Genomic DNA, 19,296 nt, shown 5'->3' with positions numbered 1-19,296 from the left:
CAAAGCAAAGCAAGCCAACACTTCAGGAACACAGACTGGCATAAATGTGTGGTAATGACTACTTGCTTTCAGGATACTCAAAGCTACAACTGAATATTAATGGTATTTTACCACTAGCTGATCAATGTGATGCAAAATCTTAAGAGTAGATGGGTTCAAACAGGTCTGTTGCTAAAGGTGAACTTAATTTATTTTTTTGAATTTTTTTTTCATGCAAGGCCCATGAGAGTGAAACTAGTTACCTGAGAAGTTCCTAGATATTATTTCAATAAAAGGTTTTAACTCACAGAGATATATAATCCACTAGTGAACACAGACATACAATTCAGAGAAAATGTATTTTGATACCAATGTGCTAAATAGCTTGAATAAGATGGGCAAATAATTAATTGCAAATTGCCCACTGGAGAAACATCCTCTGTGGAATAATTGCTATTGTTACATGATGTACCTGGGAGTAAATTCTTTTCTGTGCTATTAGATTCACAGCTTCCATAGAAGTTGTCCTAATACACAGACAGATGAGAACAGAAAATTTCTGCTAGCTCCTACCTGAAGCATGATCATCCTCAAAAAAATGTAAGTGAAAATCGAGGAGAGATTATAAGCTCGAAGCTGACAGAATTTCCACTGCAGCTGGATATGGATTATGGAATATAATTTTCGAACTAATAATAATGCCCTGGTAAAGTTGAAATGTTAGAGCTACTGCAAAGCTTTTTTTAATTGAAATAGCTTTTCCTCTCCAAGTTCTCCAAACATAGATATCACACACACGCTCGCATGTAGAAACAAAACCAAACCTGCAAATGAATTCCCTATTTCTCCCACTGGCTGAAAGGAACAGAGATTAGGTTTGTGATCAGTATTTTTAAGCACTTGGGAAATACTCAGATACCATGGTCACAGCATTCATGTAAATAAATAAGTGGGTGGGGTGCATGGAAGAAAGGAAGCAAAACAGAGAAAGAAGGGGGAAGGGAAGCAAAGATGGAAAAATGAGCTGAAATGCTACACCCCTAACAGGCTTCATGACGCATCAGGTATAACAAGAAATTCCCTCCAACAAACACACCCAAATAAGTGTACATTTAGGGAACACCTTGGGAATTTACACAAAGAGAATATTAATAGTAGGAGTAAATAAAATTTAGTTCAGCCAATTTGACAATCAGATGAGCAGGTATCAACTGGAGGTTAAGTACTCTATCACTTAAGCTCTTATGACCAGGAAACATTAAAGGTTTTGAAACCCCATAAAGGTGAAATTCAAATAAAATAGAAAGGGGGGATCAAATCAAAAAACTCTTTTACAACAAATATATCTGAAGGGAAATTCTGGCCCCTCAAGCACTCAAATGTTTCTGAATTTATTAGCACCACTTTCTTTGCGGGTTGTTTTCTTTTCTCTCTAATTGTGCTTGTCATGTTTAACAGCTCAGTCTATTATTTCTGCAAATTAATGAAATTGCACTATTGCTGTACATTCTGATCAAGGCTGATGTGCAAATAGATCTGTGGGTCAAGCTACAAATGAATCCTGTAAAAGAAAAGAATCAGGAATGTCTGTGGTTTAGATCCTTTTTCTTTTGCAGTTAAAGTTTTATCCTTCCCTCCCTTACAGTCTTGTGTAGGCTCACTATTTGTTGTATTGCATTTCAAAGGTAGCAAAAATAGTCTCTCTATTCGCAAAGCCAATTTCTGAAGTATTTTCTCAACTAAAGCTAATGCTACTTTTGCTTCAATAAGTATGCAAATACAGATTTTCAAAGGATACCTGCTATTTTTCATTTGGAAAAACTCCCCTTTGGTTTGAAGCCTGTCCAAGGTACAGTCTTAACATAATACCATCATGACCCAAAAGTATTTTTGGGAGATCTTTCCCTGCAGTGTCAGGGTGTTCTCTTTTCAAGTTTTGATTGTAGGTTAGGTCAGACATAAGCTCAAGGGGTCTTTTTCACCAGTTCTGGACCATCAGTGAACAGTGAGTTCTGGTCCCATTCTCACTTATCTTAAGTTAACTTGGCAAGAAAAATACCAGCATTGGGTAAAGACATCAGGATTTTTAATTTGCTTTGGTCCCTCTGGAAAATGATATAATTGCAGAAGGGTAAGCAAAGTAGATATTTGGATATTAACACAGCAGTACTTTGCTACTCTTAGGCACAATGTATTCCTACTTCGCATATGAACCCACCTCTAACCTAACTCAACCAGGGGTTTCAAAGGTTTACTTGCAAATAGTTACATGCATCTTTAATGGCCTTTCCTCTCATGTTCACTGTCACTTCCTTTCCACACATTTTAACTCTGAAAGCTTTTGACTGTTTCTTCATTATTTATGACATTGTTGTGTCTTTTCTTGTGAAATTAAAAACTTCTTGCCACAAAAAGCTAGCTAATAATATGGCACATAAATCTTTCTTTCACAACATTTCATTCTATATATGCCAAAAATAAATAAATGACCAAGCCAAGGCTCCTGGCCATGTTTGGCATCGGACCAGCTTAATGCATGGAAAGGTTGAGATTACCTAAATACAGAAGCTAAAAGAGTTTGCAATTTATTGTATTGTCAGCACCACACTGTCTGAAAAAAAGAAAAAAACCCAGTAACACGTATTTGTTTTGATACACTCACTGCTCCAATTAAAGGTAGCGCATTGCAGCTACAAGGGAAAGACTAAATGAAAATAAAGTACAAAAAGATCTTTGAACACATCCCCCATCAACTGGTCATATAATTAAAAAAATACCATTAACTCTGCCAACATAAAACACACGGAACAATGTCTTTCACTCACAGTATCAAGGTTGGCCACACGTTGCTATATTTGCAGTACCGTAAGTACATAAGGTGTTAATCCTCCCGGGCTGTGCTCAAAAATTATTTAACATTCAGACTATTATTTAGCATACAGCTGGTTAGCAGTTTTCCCCTAAAATGTTGGCTTCGATCCCACATTTTTTTGTTCTGGCACATACCTGGAGCTGTAAAGGGCTGAGTCCAGAAGCAGCAGCAGCTGCCATTGTTGATGGAATGAACTGCACAGGGTAGTTATCACCTGTCGGGAGAACAATGCGTGCAGGTTCAGACAATGAGCAGAGAATAGCAGCAGACAAGTGCAAACACGGACCTAGGATTGCCTGTGCTCCATAGCACTCCTCTAAGCCTAAACATCTGCAAAAACAAAAGGCTTCGCTGGGCACGGACTTGCCACGCTCCCTTGGAACTTTTTTGTTAGCAGATAGCTGGTAGGCAAACTGGCAAAACGTAAATGTGATACTCGTGATTTTCATTTTCGAAAGCAAATGTTCAAATCAGGCGTGTAAGCTTGGGCACAAAATGGGCCTTAAGGCCATAGACACACAGACAAGACACCCCAGGAAACCCCAGTGGTTACCAGAAGAAAATATTGTTGTCGCCACATGTTTCATAAAACAGGGAGAAATTTGTTATAACCCAAGAAATTTCAGCCCTATTTAATGCAGGGTGATTTCTTTTCAGTATTGAGTGGCTCTTTCCTGGGAAAGCTGCCTAGCTGGCTCAACACAGGTTGTGGTTGTTTCTTGTTTTGCTTTGAGGCTCTCTGTCTTGGGACAACTCCTTTAAGGTAGCCATAGAGAAAACTAAAATTTAGTCACTTTTAAAAATCGCTCAACATACAATTTTAACTTTTTCTTAGATTTGGGACCCTACTGAAGTTGATAGATTACGTAGTTAGCTGTTCAGTTACACAAAGATTCAGGTACTAAAATTTCTGCGTTCTGTTCACTGAAAATGTGTGCCCTCACAAATACTCCAGAAAATAAGAGATACTATTGATCCAAAATAAGCATTGCAACATTATATCTTATAGAATCTATGGGTGTTCCCACTTCTAAGTCACTGCAACAATGCATCACACAGTGCCATTGGGACACTTAGTCAATGTAAAGAATGAAGGAAGGCTGAAATAATTTAACAGTGTAATCTGTAATACAAAAATTAATACAGTGATGGATAAAGTAACTATGATTTAATGGAATATCACTTTGGCTCAAGCTACTTATTTAAAGTCAGTGTTACGTACTATCTGCAGGCTATATTTTAACAGGCTGCTCCTCTGTACGTTTTTGAGATTTACAATAATCAGTCTGATTTACATGAACTTTCTGTCACTGAAAGCTTCTGCGTTCTGTAGCAATGAGGGAAAACAAAGAAAACTAAAATGATATAATCACGACATTCCAAGACTTAGATTTTTTCTTCTTTTTTTTTTTTTTTTTTGTCATCCCCTCAAATAAATAATGATAGCTGAAGTCTTTGCAGTCACTGCATTCCTCAGAACTCCCTTTTTACCACCTGACGTGCTATTGTATTCAGCTGAGTTTAAATGTTTGGTTGTTTCACTTTTTTAATAAATTGTACATGTCTAATCCGCAAGGTCTCTTTGCATCATATCCATAATACCTCATCAGACCATTGAGCACAGTATGTGCTTGTACACAGTCCAGTAACAATTGGATTCTGATTGCATATGGGGCTCTGCTACAATGCATTCACTAACACTATATTGTACTGGTGTCCTATGGAGTAATGTTTAAAATATCTCCTCTTATTTTCCCCCTTCCATGAGGTTGATTTTAGTTTGCAATGATGTTGGGCTTTTTTTTTCCTTTAAAAAAAAAAAAAAAAAAAAAAGTGCAACAAAAACCCTCTAGATCCTTTTCTTAAAGTACTAAAGCTGTCTATGGTTAAATAATTCTACTCATCTCTTTGACATTTATATGAAATTATCTGAATAAGTAAGATCCTAATCTAAGTTAAATAATGTTTCTTTCAGAAATATCTTACAAGGTTTTAAAAAAAATCACAAAGATGTTGAATTAATGATGCTTTAAATGGGGGGGGGGGGGGGGGATAACCATCCGAGTTATCAGCATGGACTGCCTTGCAGAACATTTTGGAGGCATTCTTTCTTTAAATATCATGAATTATTCATCCTGTTCCACACAGCAATCTCTTCTTTCTCCCTCCCCCTCCACACACACTTTTTAAGTTCAATACCAGTTGCTTTATTTGTACTAAAACATTTTCCATGTCAAACATATTTTTTAAAAAATCAAACTCTAAAAGAATTCCCTGCGGCACTCCTTTTTCACAGCTGTCATGCTCCTATGGTTTGAAATAGCCAGATATTTTATACGCACCCGCGCGTGCACACACACACACACAGAGTTTTTGGCTTCACAGTTAATGTAATAGTTCCCTGCCACACCCCGTAGTGTTCTCTTGCTCACCTGCTGGCTACGGTTCTTTCTTTTGTTACAGGAAAAATAATTTTATAGTTTTGCTATTTATTTGCTATTAAAATGTAATATTGCCCCTTTCCCCCCCCTCATTTTAACACACTAAATTATGGCTAAGTCCTTAGCAGCACCATTACGCTGAGAACAAACATTAATACGCTTGCAGCTTTGGAGTACTTTGCTGACACCGAGCAGTAAAAGCAGAGCAAAGGTACTTTTTTCTCCCTTGAGGAAACTGAGAATGCAGGGTATGGGCTGGCTTTAATTTTTAATTACAGAAGGTACATATTTCCCCCTCTCATTTTGTCAGTGCAAGAATGGATCAAGAAGCTTCTCAGTTGCTGTCTTGGCAAGAAATCAGTCAATGTCTTGTAGCAATTTTTTTCAAATTTGTTTCTAGATTTGGAATGCTTGCGTGAGGATCCATTCTTTTAAATTCATACAAAAGGCGGCAGAACATGTTCAAACAGGTCTGCTTTAGGTACTGGTGTGTGCTGGCCTTTGATAACCAGGAGTGAGAAGAATGCTGGAAGAAGAAAATCTGTCATGTTTTGCAAACTGATCTCTTCAATCTCCTTGCTGCGCTGCTATTTACATTTGGCTGCTGTTGTTTATATATAAATTGGTGTTTACAAGCCATGGAAAAGTATGCCAGACTTCTGTTTCATTTGTCAGGTTGAGCAACATTTCCAAATGAATAAAAGCAGCGAGCAATTGTACTGTGCTATTCTACATAGAAATAACGTAAATGTTTCTTTTTGTCTTCGATGAAGTGATGAAGCTCAGTGGACTTTATTTATAGGATGTATGGCCTTACTTTCCAGATGAAGGCTTTGTGAGCTGTGAGGAAAGGAGGATGTCTGAGACTCAGGGTAGGGGGAGGGTGTTGCTCTATTACCCATCTTTCCTAAAACACAATTGTAACACACACGCTGACTTTCCTCATCTGACTTACAAAGTTTTCAGTTTGATGATGGTTTCCCCATTTGGGGATTGTAACTTAAAATCCGTTTTTTCACGCATGGATCTCAAACTGCCACTTGCACATTCTCCATGTGGAATCACAGAAAAACAGGAGACGGAGTTGGAAGAGATGTAAGAGATCACAAATTCCAGGGCCCTACCCTTCCAGGCATAATGAACAGAGCGAGGAAAGCGTACCTCTCCTCAGGATGCTGTTGGGATTCGCAAGGATACGGATGCCCACTCCTGCAATATTCCCACACAGGGCATGCATTTGATTTGTGCAGAGGCGTCAGGATTGAGGAAGATGTTAATAGCGGTAACTGGCTAAAGTAATACTACGGAGCATCTCCCCTGTCCGATGACACTGTCTCAGTCCTGCCTATGTTGTGAGCAAGGTTTGCTGCAGCACTGCCCTGTTGCCATCCTCAGGTTGCAGCAGAATCAGTTCCCAGCAATCGTCTATCTGAGAGTAAAGAACTTCAGTGCGAATCGGAGTTGAAAATACTCAACTGCCTTCTACCACTTCCAGCTTTTACCTCAACATTTAGGGGTGAGGCACATATCGATTGCCGCAACAAATCCTGAGGTTACGGATTCCTTGTTTCAACCAGTAAAACCCAACAGGGAACACATGACAGACTCTAACTCAGTCCTGGGGAATTTCCATTAGAACCAGACTCATGCAGCACCTCTGCCATGCAAAGATACACGGCCAGCTCAGTACACAGTTGATTTGATGTACGCTTTCTGCTCTCACCCGCCAAGAGGAACAGCAGCTTATTGAAAATAGAGTACTGTGCTCTGTAAAGTTTAAACCACCTTACAGCTTAGGAAAAACTTCTGAAAGGCCTGTTCCAAATGGAAACGGCAATGATGGATATCAGTGAAGTCCAGCAGATCTAAGATGATGTTAGTTATGTGGATTAGCTACTGTAATTAATGAGTGTAATTAGTGTGATGACAAATATCTCACAGTACTGGAATGTTCTGAGGTCCAGTCAGATGAGAATAAGCCTGACAGTTTTATTTGTCGTGCTTTACCTAATTTTATTTTCATTGATTTCAAAGGAGTTACTGTCGATTTGCCCCAATGCAAGTAGGAACAGAACCAGGTCAAAATATTAGCTACATTTCTCACTATTTTTGTCACCAGCCTAGGAAAACAGTCTCCATTTTCACATTTTCATTGCATTGCCAGCATAGCAAAATCTCTTGTAAATTATTTTTGTGTATAAAAGAGAATGACCTAGGAAGGCAGACAGGAGTAGTTTCTTAACCATTCTAATCATGGTCTTTATATACCTTATGTATGAAATATGAAGAAATGCTTTGAAAATACACTGCAACTTATCACTCTACAAACCCTTTTAAATAGAGTTTACAATCTCCATACCTCAATGTCTCTATTTTCCATAATCTTTTTCAGAGATGCTTTCCACATCTGCTGAAGAACTGACATAATACAAAATATTTTCAGAAGCCTGTTGAGCAAAGTGATCATTCATTTCCAAGTCGCGTGGACTGCCGTTATGCAGCCAGTATGGAGAGCAGCCCTCCCACTCTCCGCTCCGAGCAAACCATAGCTCTGTTTGAGCTCTGCTCAAAGTATGGTCTGGCTCCTGTCCAGCATTACTCTATATCTTTACTCTGTCAGCATCCTACTTCCCCATTCCCTCTTAGCCACAAAAATTGAAGGAAGTAATACTGTAGGCACTGCAAGATGGAGGAAGGAACTGCCTTCCTCCTCACCCCCACTCCCTGTCTTCTCTTGACCCAGGGCACTAATGAGGACACACTAATCACATTCAAGGATACTCCAACCCAGTAACTTTTCCTGGATGCATGCGGTTAGTTAAGTGAAGGGAAATTTGCACTGGGAGAGGAGGTATAATGGTACTTATGTTACCCACCAGTTCCAAGTAGTAAGTATAGTGGTCACAGTCAGAAAGGCAGTGCAGTTGCTTCGCTGTACTTGGAATGCAAAATAATTATATTAACTATGTAGCATCTCTGGGCAAGTATTAGCTTCCTAACAGCTGCCACTCTCAGGTTCCCACTGGAATAAGTGGCAACCCCCACAACCAGGTACTCTACGAGGCTCGTCAAGCGCCTGCAGGTCAATAGTCACAACAGTCATTTGAGATGCACAGCGCCCTAAAGTTTTAATTAATCCGGTATACAGTATAAATACTGAAATATGTATAAAAAATTAATTAGGTGGTCTATGCAGCTCTGATTTCTCAATTAGTACTTACCATGCCGGAAAATTATATTACATGACTTTGAGATACATAAGGAAGCATGGGACTTTGGGGATTTTTTTTTTCTAATGTAATTATTACTTGTCATCAGCACTTGCTAACTTTGGCCTGTTTCACCTCCTAGGGCTCCAAAATATGGAGGGGAGGGTTACAGTCACCTCACGATCCTGCCAGGCAGTAGGAAACTCTGTCCTGTCAGGCTTTAATATAAATCATAGCTGTGTATCAGCAATTCCTTGAGTTTTCTATTAATAATGACTTTCTGAGCTCAGGAGTTCAGAAGCAACTAAGGCATGTGCTGGAAGGGCCTCAGAACCTACTAAATTCTCCTCTCTTCTAGTGGACCTTCCATTGAGGGCATGACCTAGTGTAGCTTGTTACAGGAATACCATTTTCTTACTTCAAGGGATAGAGGTTAAGTGCAGATTTGCAACAGTACTCTGCAACTGCTATCTTGGCATTGAACTAAACATCCATGAAATTGGTTCCCACTTAGCCTGTGAAGATATATCTGCATGGACACGTGCATGTAATCATATCCCTGCTTGTACACCAAGGCAGGACTTCTCATCTTGGCTGCATTGGCCCACTAACACTGATACGCCACTTCCAAGTCAGAGCTGCCTTATATCTAGCCCATTTTGCAGGCAAAGGAAATTAAGTGACTGTGCACACAATATTTGACATTCCCTAAATGACGCAGTTTCAAAAGTAGTCAGTTCCCACAGCTATTGAAATCCCACTCACTGTATTTTCTGAATGTCCAGGAAAACTAGCAGTCTCAAAACTCAGTCTTGCCTATATCAAACTAGAGTTAAATGAAATAGAAACCAAACAGGCAACCAAAAAGAAAATGGTAAGTATCTGAAGGGTTAATCCATCTCCTGTCTTTCCTCAGAAGTATGAGTGAGTCTAAACTGACAGTTCTAGAGGTGAAAGTTTCATTTCTCACAAAAGTAGAAGAGTACGGGTAGTAGCAGTCAAGTTCATAAATATTCCTCAGAAATGACTTTGAAGAACCCTCTCTATGAAAGAGTGTAGCTTAATCTCCAGTTTCATTAATTCCTTAACTACTGTGCCAAGAGTGCCAAAAATAGGAATTAATCAATACCAAGTGTAGGTACAGCATTATTTTTTATCATTATGTCTCTCCAACAGAAACTACTAACCTGCCCAGGTACCTTTGCCGCACATGCTGTAGAATTTAATAAGTATATTAAAAATATAAATATTCCTACTTCTTGCAAGCCACTGGGTATAATCAGATCACTGTGACTTCTGGTCTTTACTAGCATCAGCTGGATATTATCGACTAACATACTAGCAAACAGCTTAGCTGTGTTCCGAGATATCTAGGCCTTGATTTCTGCCTGCACTTCATTCTTTTAACATTTGTTATAGATCTCTCTCTCTGCATTCCAGCAAGAAAAAAAAAATCCCCTAAAGCTGTATCATGTTCTGCTATGAGATCAGTAGGATCACAGGTAGTATAAAGTAGTATAAGCTCAATAAACTGTTAGGATAGGTATAGGTACTGTAAGGAACACTTTCAAATAAGTGCAGAAATCTGTTGTGCAGGAAATCATGCTGGTACTCTTCTTCCTGAGTCATTATTGTACCAAGTAGCCTACAGAGCCAAAATCAACACAATGTGATTTGACATATCACCTTTCAGGGGGAAGCACAATCAACAGCTTAATCATTAATAGTCACTATTCAAAAAGCATCTCAGATACTAAAATGGGAAAAGCAAGGAAACTAAAGCACATGCTTTCTCTTGTCTGTGAGAAAGAATGGTATTAGCCAGGGTGTTGTAGACAATTCCCACAGCTGGCAACTCTTATGTCTTTGGAGACAAAATATTCTTCACTTTGGTCCCCAACTGTTGTGAGGTGGTGATGTGTGTGAATACCCATCATCCTGTGTCATGTAGAGCCACCTGCCTTTCAGAGCTCCATTAACTGATTCCTGCATACAGTGCGCCAGTTTGTCAAATTGGAAAGGAAACTTTGGGATTTTTAAACCTGAAGATAAGATAATAACTGGACAAAGATTCTGTGTTTAAAGAGGAATGTCTCTAGACTAAAGAGACAGAAGGGAGTGGGACAAACGGAAATGCTTGCTGAAATCCTGCTTGGCCTCACTTCATCTAATATTAAGTAAACTTGCTAGAAAAGATTTTCGGTTCAACCTGGCTTTTAATTAGGATGCTGTTTACATCATCTGTTATGAGCATTTACTTTGGATTTGACCCTGCTCCTGCTGCAGTCAACAGCAAAAATACCACTAACATCAAGTGGGAGCAGGATCAATGCTTTACTTTGTACATTTCATATTTAATGTCAAAAAGAAACTGGTATTTATGTTTTGTAGTTATTAGTTATCAGGTTAATATGCTAAAGGCAGCTTGACAGGGAACACTATTAATGAGCAAAATAAGGTTGCTGCTTCTGGACTGAGGTCACTTACAAAGAATGTACAAATGAAAATAAGGTTGACTTTTATTTACTTAACTATCTTCCTACATTGAATTCCTTTGGCAACATGTCTTTAAACATTTAAAGCCCTGTTTACAAGGAGGCTCTGAAAGTAGCTTCAAACCATTATATCCCTAATTGAATTCCCCAGGAGTCCTGTAAACTCAGAGGAAAAAAGAAAGAAATCATAACATTTGCTAAATCATCTCAAAACATATTTCACTGCAAGGTTATGTGACCTGTTACAAGTGTGAATGATGACTGGGATTGAACCACTGAAACCTTTTATTATTCAGATTGAAATCAAACAAAAAAAGTCACCCATTTGAAGCCTGCTAATTAAATTATACTTCCTCTGAGTTTTATCACTAATTAAGAGTAAGAATTTTGGCACAAAAGACAAGTACACTGATGATAACAGAATTAATTAAAGATACGTAGCCTTTGTATAATGACACAGGGCAGCCCAGATGCAAATTACTAGGCAAGTGGGCCAATATACTTGGAGCAAGTGATTTTGTGGGGAATAAAGGTAAAAAACCCCCATGATGTTCAATACTCAACAGTCCATCCACCTCCTTCGAACCAGAAGTTGTTTTCAAGTGGAGTTGCAAAACTCCACGGTATTTCCAACCCGCTACGCCCGTTGTGTAACATCATCAATATGGGAACAGATCACACAAAAAACTACAGTTAATGTCTTAAAATGTTAAATAGTTTCACATCCCTGTCAGCTTACCTGGCTTGTAAGTGATTCCTGGGGGGAAGAGGAATCCCTGCTGGGCTGCAGCAGCCGCTGCCAGCGTCCGCTGGTCGTGTGGAAAAATTGGGATCATGAGCGGAGGCATGTGACCCTGAACCTGCTAAACAGAAGAGAGCCTCTGATCAGAAATAGCACAAATTTGTCTTGACAGGTATTTCTCCAGTACTGATAGTGTTCTTGTGTTCACACAGTCCCACAGAATCTTCGCCTTAATGTAATCCCTGCCAATTTCACATTATCACATCAAAGCCCTCACTAACATTGTTTTCCCTCAGTGTCAAAGGTGTAATAGTCTCAGCGAACTGCACGTTTTCCTAGTTCTTCCTGGGTCTCTTTTTTTTTTTTTTTTAATTAATATTCCCTGTCCTGGCACAAGGTAAACAGGTACAAAATCTTTCTAATATACCATAGGTTCTTTAAAAAGAAAAGTGGTACATATTTCTATTAATTTTTCACAAGTTTTCTCATCTTTGGTCCCAGACAGCAGAGTGACAAGCATTTTAGAAGTAACCTAACACTGCAGTAGCTACTTTGACATTCAAATTTTAGTATCCTTAGGGTAATTTTAATTCTGAGATTTTACAACGTTGTATTGTTCATATATATATACCAACAACTCAGGTATGTTTTTTCAAAATCTCACCACAGTATTAAATAATCTTCTAGTCAACACCCCAGCTTTTAAGATTTAAGGCTCTAACATCTTGGATCCCAATTAAACTAACATCCTTTGCCATACACACCTCACTATAACATATAAATTGCTTGTCTGTCTAAGCAGTTTTATAGCTTTATGCACTATCATGTAGCTTGGTAATTATGGAGCTGTATTCAGAGACCATTTCAGAATAAAACCTACTATATCAAATTTAATTTGACCTTAATAAATGTATCAAAAAGCACAAACATGCAAAAGCCAAAAATTCTGCACCTTATACCAGCATTTGTATTCCGCATATAGAAAACAGGAGATGTGATAGAATCGTGCCTGTTAAATCCACGTGTTAATTTCCCAGTTCCTTAAATTATGCTACATGTGTCTCAGAGACAGTGGCTAGGATCACAAAGAGGTTTTATCCATCATTCCTTAACCCCAGAAGTACCCAAGGGTTTGACTACAATTTTTCTGATTAGTAGTTAAGCAAACATATAATGGTTTGTATATCAAAGCTAGTAAATGTAGGAAGAAATTGGGGTTTTAGGGAAGAAAAAAAAAAAATGCCCTCATCCTACCAGAAATCGGCGGCATTAAATACTATTAAAAAGTTAAAGTACACTTCAAGCAATTTTTTTTTCATTTAATTCCTAAAAAACTTTTTTGGTCAAATCCCATATGTTGACCTATGACATTGTTTAAATAGTGCCAAATTTTCTTGTCACATCCCCATTACTTTCACAACCATTGATGCAGTGCAGAAATGCTACTGTGTGTGTCTATGAGGGTTAATTTACCAACAACTCTTCTCTTGGGAAAGCCCTAAGATGTAGGTTAATAAAGGTCAAGCAAAAAATAAACACTTTACAGTATTTTTTTGAATCCATTTCTCAGGAAAATCAACTTATAATAAAAAGGTCTTTGTGCAATTACTGCTATGGCACTGGGGCGTGAAAGAAACCAGCTTTGAGCAGCTATTTCTCTCATTTTAGCTGAGGTAAGCCTGGCTGTGCGCTTTAGGATATGAGTTAAACTTGGTTAGATTGGAGTTGATCCCCATGTGCCCAGCACAGGCATTTACCTCTGATAAAATGGTGCTAGTTTTGCTGTGTGGTGTTCCTTTACGCTGGCTCTACAAGAGAACAGCAAATGAAAACCACAGGCTTTGTCTGATAGAAACAGCTATAGAATATATTGGAAGGAATTCAACACAATCCAACTTACAATCCTTTTCAGTAGTTCCCAACTACAGTCCAACCAAAGGGACCCAAGGTTTAAGAAATATCCCTTTCAATCACCACACAGAGAAAGTATTTCCATGGGGTTGCAAAGGTACAAGATGCCAACACAATCTCACAAGACACAGAAGAGATTAGGTTGAGTACTCTGGTTAGAGTGATGGTGCACACGTACCCATAGCAATACTTCGCATCACAGTGTCATAAAAATCATTTGAAACATATAATAACCAAATCCTACAATGGTTATTTCCCAATGCAATCCTGTGTCCACCATATCCAAAAAGATTATTTATTTTTTTTAAACTCTCAAATAAAAGCAATTTTGTAAGTGTGGAGAATTACCACACTGAACTGGATGTTCTGGCTATCTGCTAGTCTTCCTTGAAATACTACTCTGAATGCTGGATCAGGTCCTCAGTCTATATAAATCCATATAACTTTGGCTAAAGGTGGCTTACATTTAGAGTGCAAGTTTGAGTTCACACTTAAGAGAGCTACACAGCCTGAAAAAAGCCCGTAGAGAATGGCAACCATTCCCTCTCATGGGTCTTCCCTCTGGCACATATTAAATACTCTTCCTAGGTAAATGTTTGTTCCACCCAGAATTATTATATACATACGTGTCGATTTTCAGCACAGGTCAACTGAAAAGCACAAATAAGAATTAAAAAGGAAGAGAATGTACAAGTATCACCAATCACTGAATTTTTAAAGATGTAAAATGAATGCCAAAAAAACAGTAGTCACCTTAATTTTTGACAGTTTTTTTTCCTGGAGGGTGGTGGTATTATTATTATTATTATTATTATTATTATTATTATTTTTATTATTTTATTGAGGGGGGAGAAATTGGGAGGAGGTGTTGATTGGTGTACTTCATAAAATCAGCTACATGCCCAGAAATTTTAATTGCTGAGATGTTCCTCAGGTCTTTCTGAAAACCAAGACCGTAGCAGATGCCCGAGAAACACTCCGACTCTGTCTCTTCCCATTCGTAAAAATAACGTATTGTTGGATCGGCACTTTCCCCTTTTGTCTCCTCTGTGCTAAGTTGTTGATGATGCCATTTTTTGCCATCTGCCCCAGAGCTTCATTAAAGATACATGAATGGACTAACTGGGCTGCTATCTTGTGAGGAACAGGTGCTATTGTTTGTCCCCGAAGACTTGCACTAAAGATCTCACTCAGAATACTTGAGAAAGAGCATCTGCAGCAGTCAGTCAGAGAGTAACTTGGCAGAGCCTGTACTATGGGCTAATATGCAAACAGTGACACTCAGGGGGACTCATTTTCTCTTTCATGAAGACTTTTTTTTTTTTCGGTGACGGGTAGTAAATGTTTGGTTTTGAACAATTCTGCCAGTCTATATCTTTAACTGAACTGTACAGACCCTGGAGGAAATGTGAGTATATTCTTTCCAAAATTCAGTTCTGCAACCTCAAGTAAAATTGTCTATTATATAAAGCTACCTCATAAAATTAATGTCTGTTTCTACACTACAAGCTCAGATTTAACTGTGTTAAAACATGAGAAGCCACCGAGATTAGGGAACTCTTAAAAGGTGGCGTACCATTCCTTTAATATCCCATCACAACTCTGACGGCCCTTGGGAACTGATTACAGCACTTCCTTGCCTGAGATCTAAGTCAGGAAGCAACTTTAGAGCAAATCAGCCCTGATTAGTTCAAGAAGCAACTTCCAATTTGATTCTCCCTGAAATAATAAAAGCTGGTGGCCCTTTGATAAACTGGGCAAATCTGCAGTTCTTTGTCCCACAGTCATGTGAATGCTAATCTCAGAAGCTGGCTGGACAATCCTCCTTGTTAAAAAGTCATTGATGGTTAGTGTCGTGCCTGGAAAATGGAAGCCAAAGCGATGCGTCATACAAAAATAATGCCTTGAATGAAAATGATCTGCCTCTTTTGAATGAAGAACACAGCACATTAAGTGAGACTAAGGAATAGGAAGGGTTCTGTCTTTAAAAACCAAAGCTGCCTCTACAGCAACTAACATTGCAGCTAGAGAAGTAAAGGCATTCAGAGAAAAGGATGGCAGCAGAGCAAGCAAAAAGGCAGCTCAGACATTTCTGCTTAGCTGTGAGGATCACAGGTTTCAAGAGCAGCAGTAAATCCCACCCGATAATGGCTGCTGAATTCCTCGCAAACTTTTCAAGATCAAACTTGACAAGTTGCCTCTCTGTCGTACTGTTTACTTCGGTAAAGGGGAGAATTAAGTGCCATCTTTTTGAGACATAGTAAGCACAATCTTCACAATATTTTAACCCTTCCCTAAAGCTTTTTTATTATTATTACAACCAGCACTGGTAGAAATCAGTGCTAATATGTTCTAATTGCCTAGAATAATCCAACATTACTATTTAAAACCATTGCCCCCACTTCTTCCACCAATAAAACCTCTGGATCCTGTTCTGAACTTGCTGAAATCCTGAGATTTGTATTGAATCTAACAGACTACTCCAACGCACATTAGCTGAGAAACCAGTCTTTGAATTTAAGGAATTGATTTATTTTTTTTTCTTTTGTATAGGATATGTAGTACCTTTTGTCCTTGTGATGTTACAGCTTCTGTGAGAACCTAATTCATTCACAGGAAGGTTTAAACTTTTCACAGTTTAAACTTGAATTTCTAAGATTTTTTAATTTCTTGACTAATTGGTATAGCCAGACGACAAGTTTAACCTGTCTATGCAGTCATTAAGCTTTTAATTTCCATCGCAAAAACGTGTTTGAAATTTTCTGCTCTCTCATTTAAAACTTACAGTGTAGAAGATTTTAAAATAGAAAATTTTTCCAGGTAATGGCAGTGTATCAAGTAAAAATATGCATTTTCAGAATGCTCAAAATATGTGTTTATATGATCGAACATAATCGCCATAACTGATAGCTCAATAGGTTACATTTTAGGTCAATTCAATTTAAAAATCTTAATTGCACTGAAAGCAGTGTTTGTGCCCCCGATACTGCTAGTGCAAGTTTTTCAATACTCTGCATATTCTATGCATTTACCTCATCTTCATTCTGAATACATGGCGCTATTATTTTTATACCAGCATTGGAGTTTTATTTATTTCAATAACTAGTGTTGGGTTTTGTTGTTCTTTGTAAGAGAAGAAATATAAGAAGTTTTGTTAATTTGAATTTTATTTTGATTAGGTCATGTTGGTGACTCTGCAAGAAAGCAAACACCACGTTGCACAAAGAAGTGGGGACTTCTCTGAAAATATATATGTGAAAGTCAGTGGGATCACTTAAATGCTTAAAAGCAGCTATGTGCTAAGATTTTTGCAGGTTTGGGCCCAAATCTCCTCCCCAACTCTGCCAATATTGTAATGAGCTTGTTCTATGACTGAGCCCTTTTCTGGTGCCCAAAATGATCTATTTAGAAAATCTGTAGAAGAATTGTACTGAAAAAAATAAAAAGGTCTCTCTGGTTATAATTGAATGGTCCGGCTGGTTTATTTGTGCTGTTCTGAGGAAGCAAAGCGACTAAGGCTGGGCTGGGTTAACTGAGCAGTTCGGTTATAGAGGATCTGGCCACTTCGTGTGCGAGTGGTGGCTTGGCCTTTTGTTCTGAGCTCAGAAACGTAACTGATGAACTCGCGAGGCTTTGAATTAATGCGCCATCAATGCCTAACATTCTCTAATGTAAAGATAGTATGTGAGAGTGGACCCAAACGCTTAAGTGAGAAATCCCCTCTAGCATAAATAATCCCAGGGAAGCAACTGTGACCCTGCGTGAGGAGGAATGGCAGTCGAAGAAAGGTGGGCTCCAACAGACCAAACGCGATCGCACAGGCACTGCATCGTAGCTAAGACACTGAAAATCGCACTGACATTAGCTCCCACATTGAAAATTATTCAGAGACTACTTTCTGCTCCTGTTAGTAACATAGAATCACTGGAGCTATATCTATATAGGGAGGTATATTATGTTCTAATTTATCTGCCATCTAATTATCTACAGTCTAATTGAAAAATATTTCCTCTCAGTGAAAGTACATGAGCCACAAAGAAAATGTCTGCCAATGAGATCCCAGGGGACGTGTTGGCAAATAAACTGTAAAAAAGATACCATAGACTTGCAAAGTGAGAACATTTTGTATGGGAAATACTATGAAAAATATGTAGCCCACTACTGAATTTGTAAATGGATTGTAACTGCTATTTTCTTTCTTTTCCCCTATCATTTTTTCCATTTGTCCAATGGTTCAGCATGATTTGGAGATTTAAGTCTACTGCAGTGGCCACAACATTAATGTGAAAATTGCAGCCATGATCACAGAGTGAAACAGAGCATCCTTATTTTTCATTATTTCTTCCTCACTACTTTGAAACTTTAAATGAACTAAACTTAAATTCCATCTACTTGGGAAATAAAGAAGGGAGTAACAGAAAAATACTACCAACCACACTGAAAACAGAACAGTTTTAAACACGAGCTCTCATTTAATTTCTATTAGCTTCTCATTGTATTGCCCTGTTTTTATCCAGCTCCTTGACTACCTGGAAATACCACATTCAACTAAAGATGATCTCATGAAGTTAAGAGTATGATAAATGGTAATTAAATCTATTTAAATTGTCTGTATTTTAAGAAACTCTCACTAGGAGGGATGGAGAACATCTCTGCTATAGAGAAATAAATAAAACATGTTATGCAAAAGTGAATTTATAGTTCATTTGGAATTAGAGATCTACCACCTTTTCAATCCATACAAATGCATAATCTTGTCAATTAAATATTATTGTTAAGGTCTAGTAGTATGTTAAAATCACTTTAAAGTGCAACTAAGGAAAATTCATGTGTGTTTATTACTCCTCAAGGGTCTATTAGTGGGTATTTTATTCAGATTTGTGTTGTAAAATCTGCATAAACTCAGCATATTGTTATCCCCATGTGTGCATTTGTTTGGTTAAAGCATAACAGCAAATCTCTATTTCTGCAACTTCTGGAAAAGTCAAGAGAACTAAAACAGTCCTAATTTTAATCAGATACAAGCAGTTATCTCTACAGAAGTGAAGAGTTGACTATTATGCAAATTGTCACAGTTAGTGGTCACCAAGCCATCACAGAAGACTGAGCAAGTCAATTATTTCAGATATTTCCAAAGACTAGTGAAGATGTATGTTTCTCATTTGCACCTTGTCTTATTCGTGCCAAAATAAGAGAAATATTGCAGCCTAATGATACTTGTTGATATTTTATATACAGAAGCTCCATTTCTTCAGCTCAAATCTAAATATAAATTATGTCAAAAAATCCTTATTAGCTTATGTTTTTATGGTTATATCAAGATGTGCAAGATTTTTGGAGTACATTGAAATGTCCTGTTGATGGAAAAATTTAGAGCAAGAGATGCTTTAAAATTTGCATTTCATATTGGTGCTTTCAAGCAGAGTTTTCCCCCTATGTCCTTTCAAGACCAAGTTCTTTTTTTGAATAGTAGCCATCACTAGTTATTAACATGAAACTAATTCCCTCAGTAGAAGGGCTTGCAACATACAATATCAAAAAAATCATCTAATGCCACAACACTGATGATTGCTAAAGGAAGGATGGTCATTCACATTAAAGAATAGCTCCAGTACAATTGGGAACAAAAACAGAAACATCTTTCAAT

General features: G+C 38.0%; 2 protein-coding genes across 19 annotated transcripts in view; one reads left to right on the top strand and one right to left on the bottom strand.

The window, feature by feature from the left end:
- SOX6 (SRY-box transcription factor 6) overlaps positions 1-19,296 on the bottom strand; it is a 373,686-nt gene that overhangs the window by 90,516 nt on the left and 263,874 nt on the right. For 10 of the 18 annotated variants that reach the window (XM_075755057.1, XM_075755059.1, XM_075755052.1 and 7 more), the window contains 2 exons: positions 11,736-11,859; positions 2,986-3,065 (listed from right to left, as the gene is read on the bottom strand). In XM_075755057.1, coding sequence (XP_075611172.1) covers positions 2,986-3,065; positions 11,736-11,859 — 204 coding nt within the window. The remainder of the gene's footprint in view (positions 1-2,985; positions 3,066-11,735; positions 11,860-19,296) is intronic. The other 8 variants (XM_075755064.1, XM_075755069.1, XM_075755065.1 and 5 more) reach the window with 1 other exon arrangement.
- The window catches only part of C5H11orf58 (chromosome 5 C11orf58 homolog), a 321,725-nt gene continuing 308,172 nt past the window's right edge, over positions 5,744-19,296 (top strand). Inside the window, exon 1 of the mRNA XM_075755070.1 lies at positions 5,744-5,748. The gene's annotated coding sequence lies outside the window, so the exon portion shown is untranslated. The remainder of the gene's footprint in view (positions 5,749-19,296) is intronic.

Source organism: Balearica regulorum, chromosome 5 (assembly GCF_011004875.1).
Source record: "Balearica regulorum gibbericeps isolate bBalReg1 chromosome 5, bBalReg1.pri, whole genome shotgun sequence".
NCBI lineage: Eukaryota > Metazoa > Chordata > Aves > Gruiformes > Gruidae > Balearica > Balearica regulorum.
Note: the sequence above shows the minus strand (reverse complement) of the source record. Positions and strands in the feature narration are given on the sequence as shown.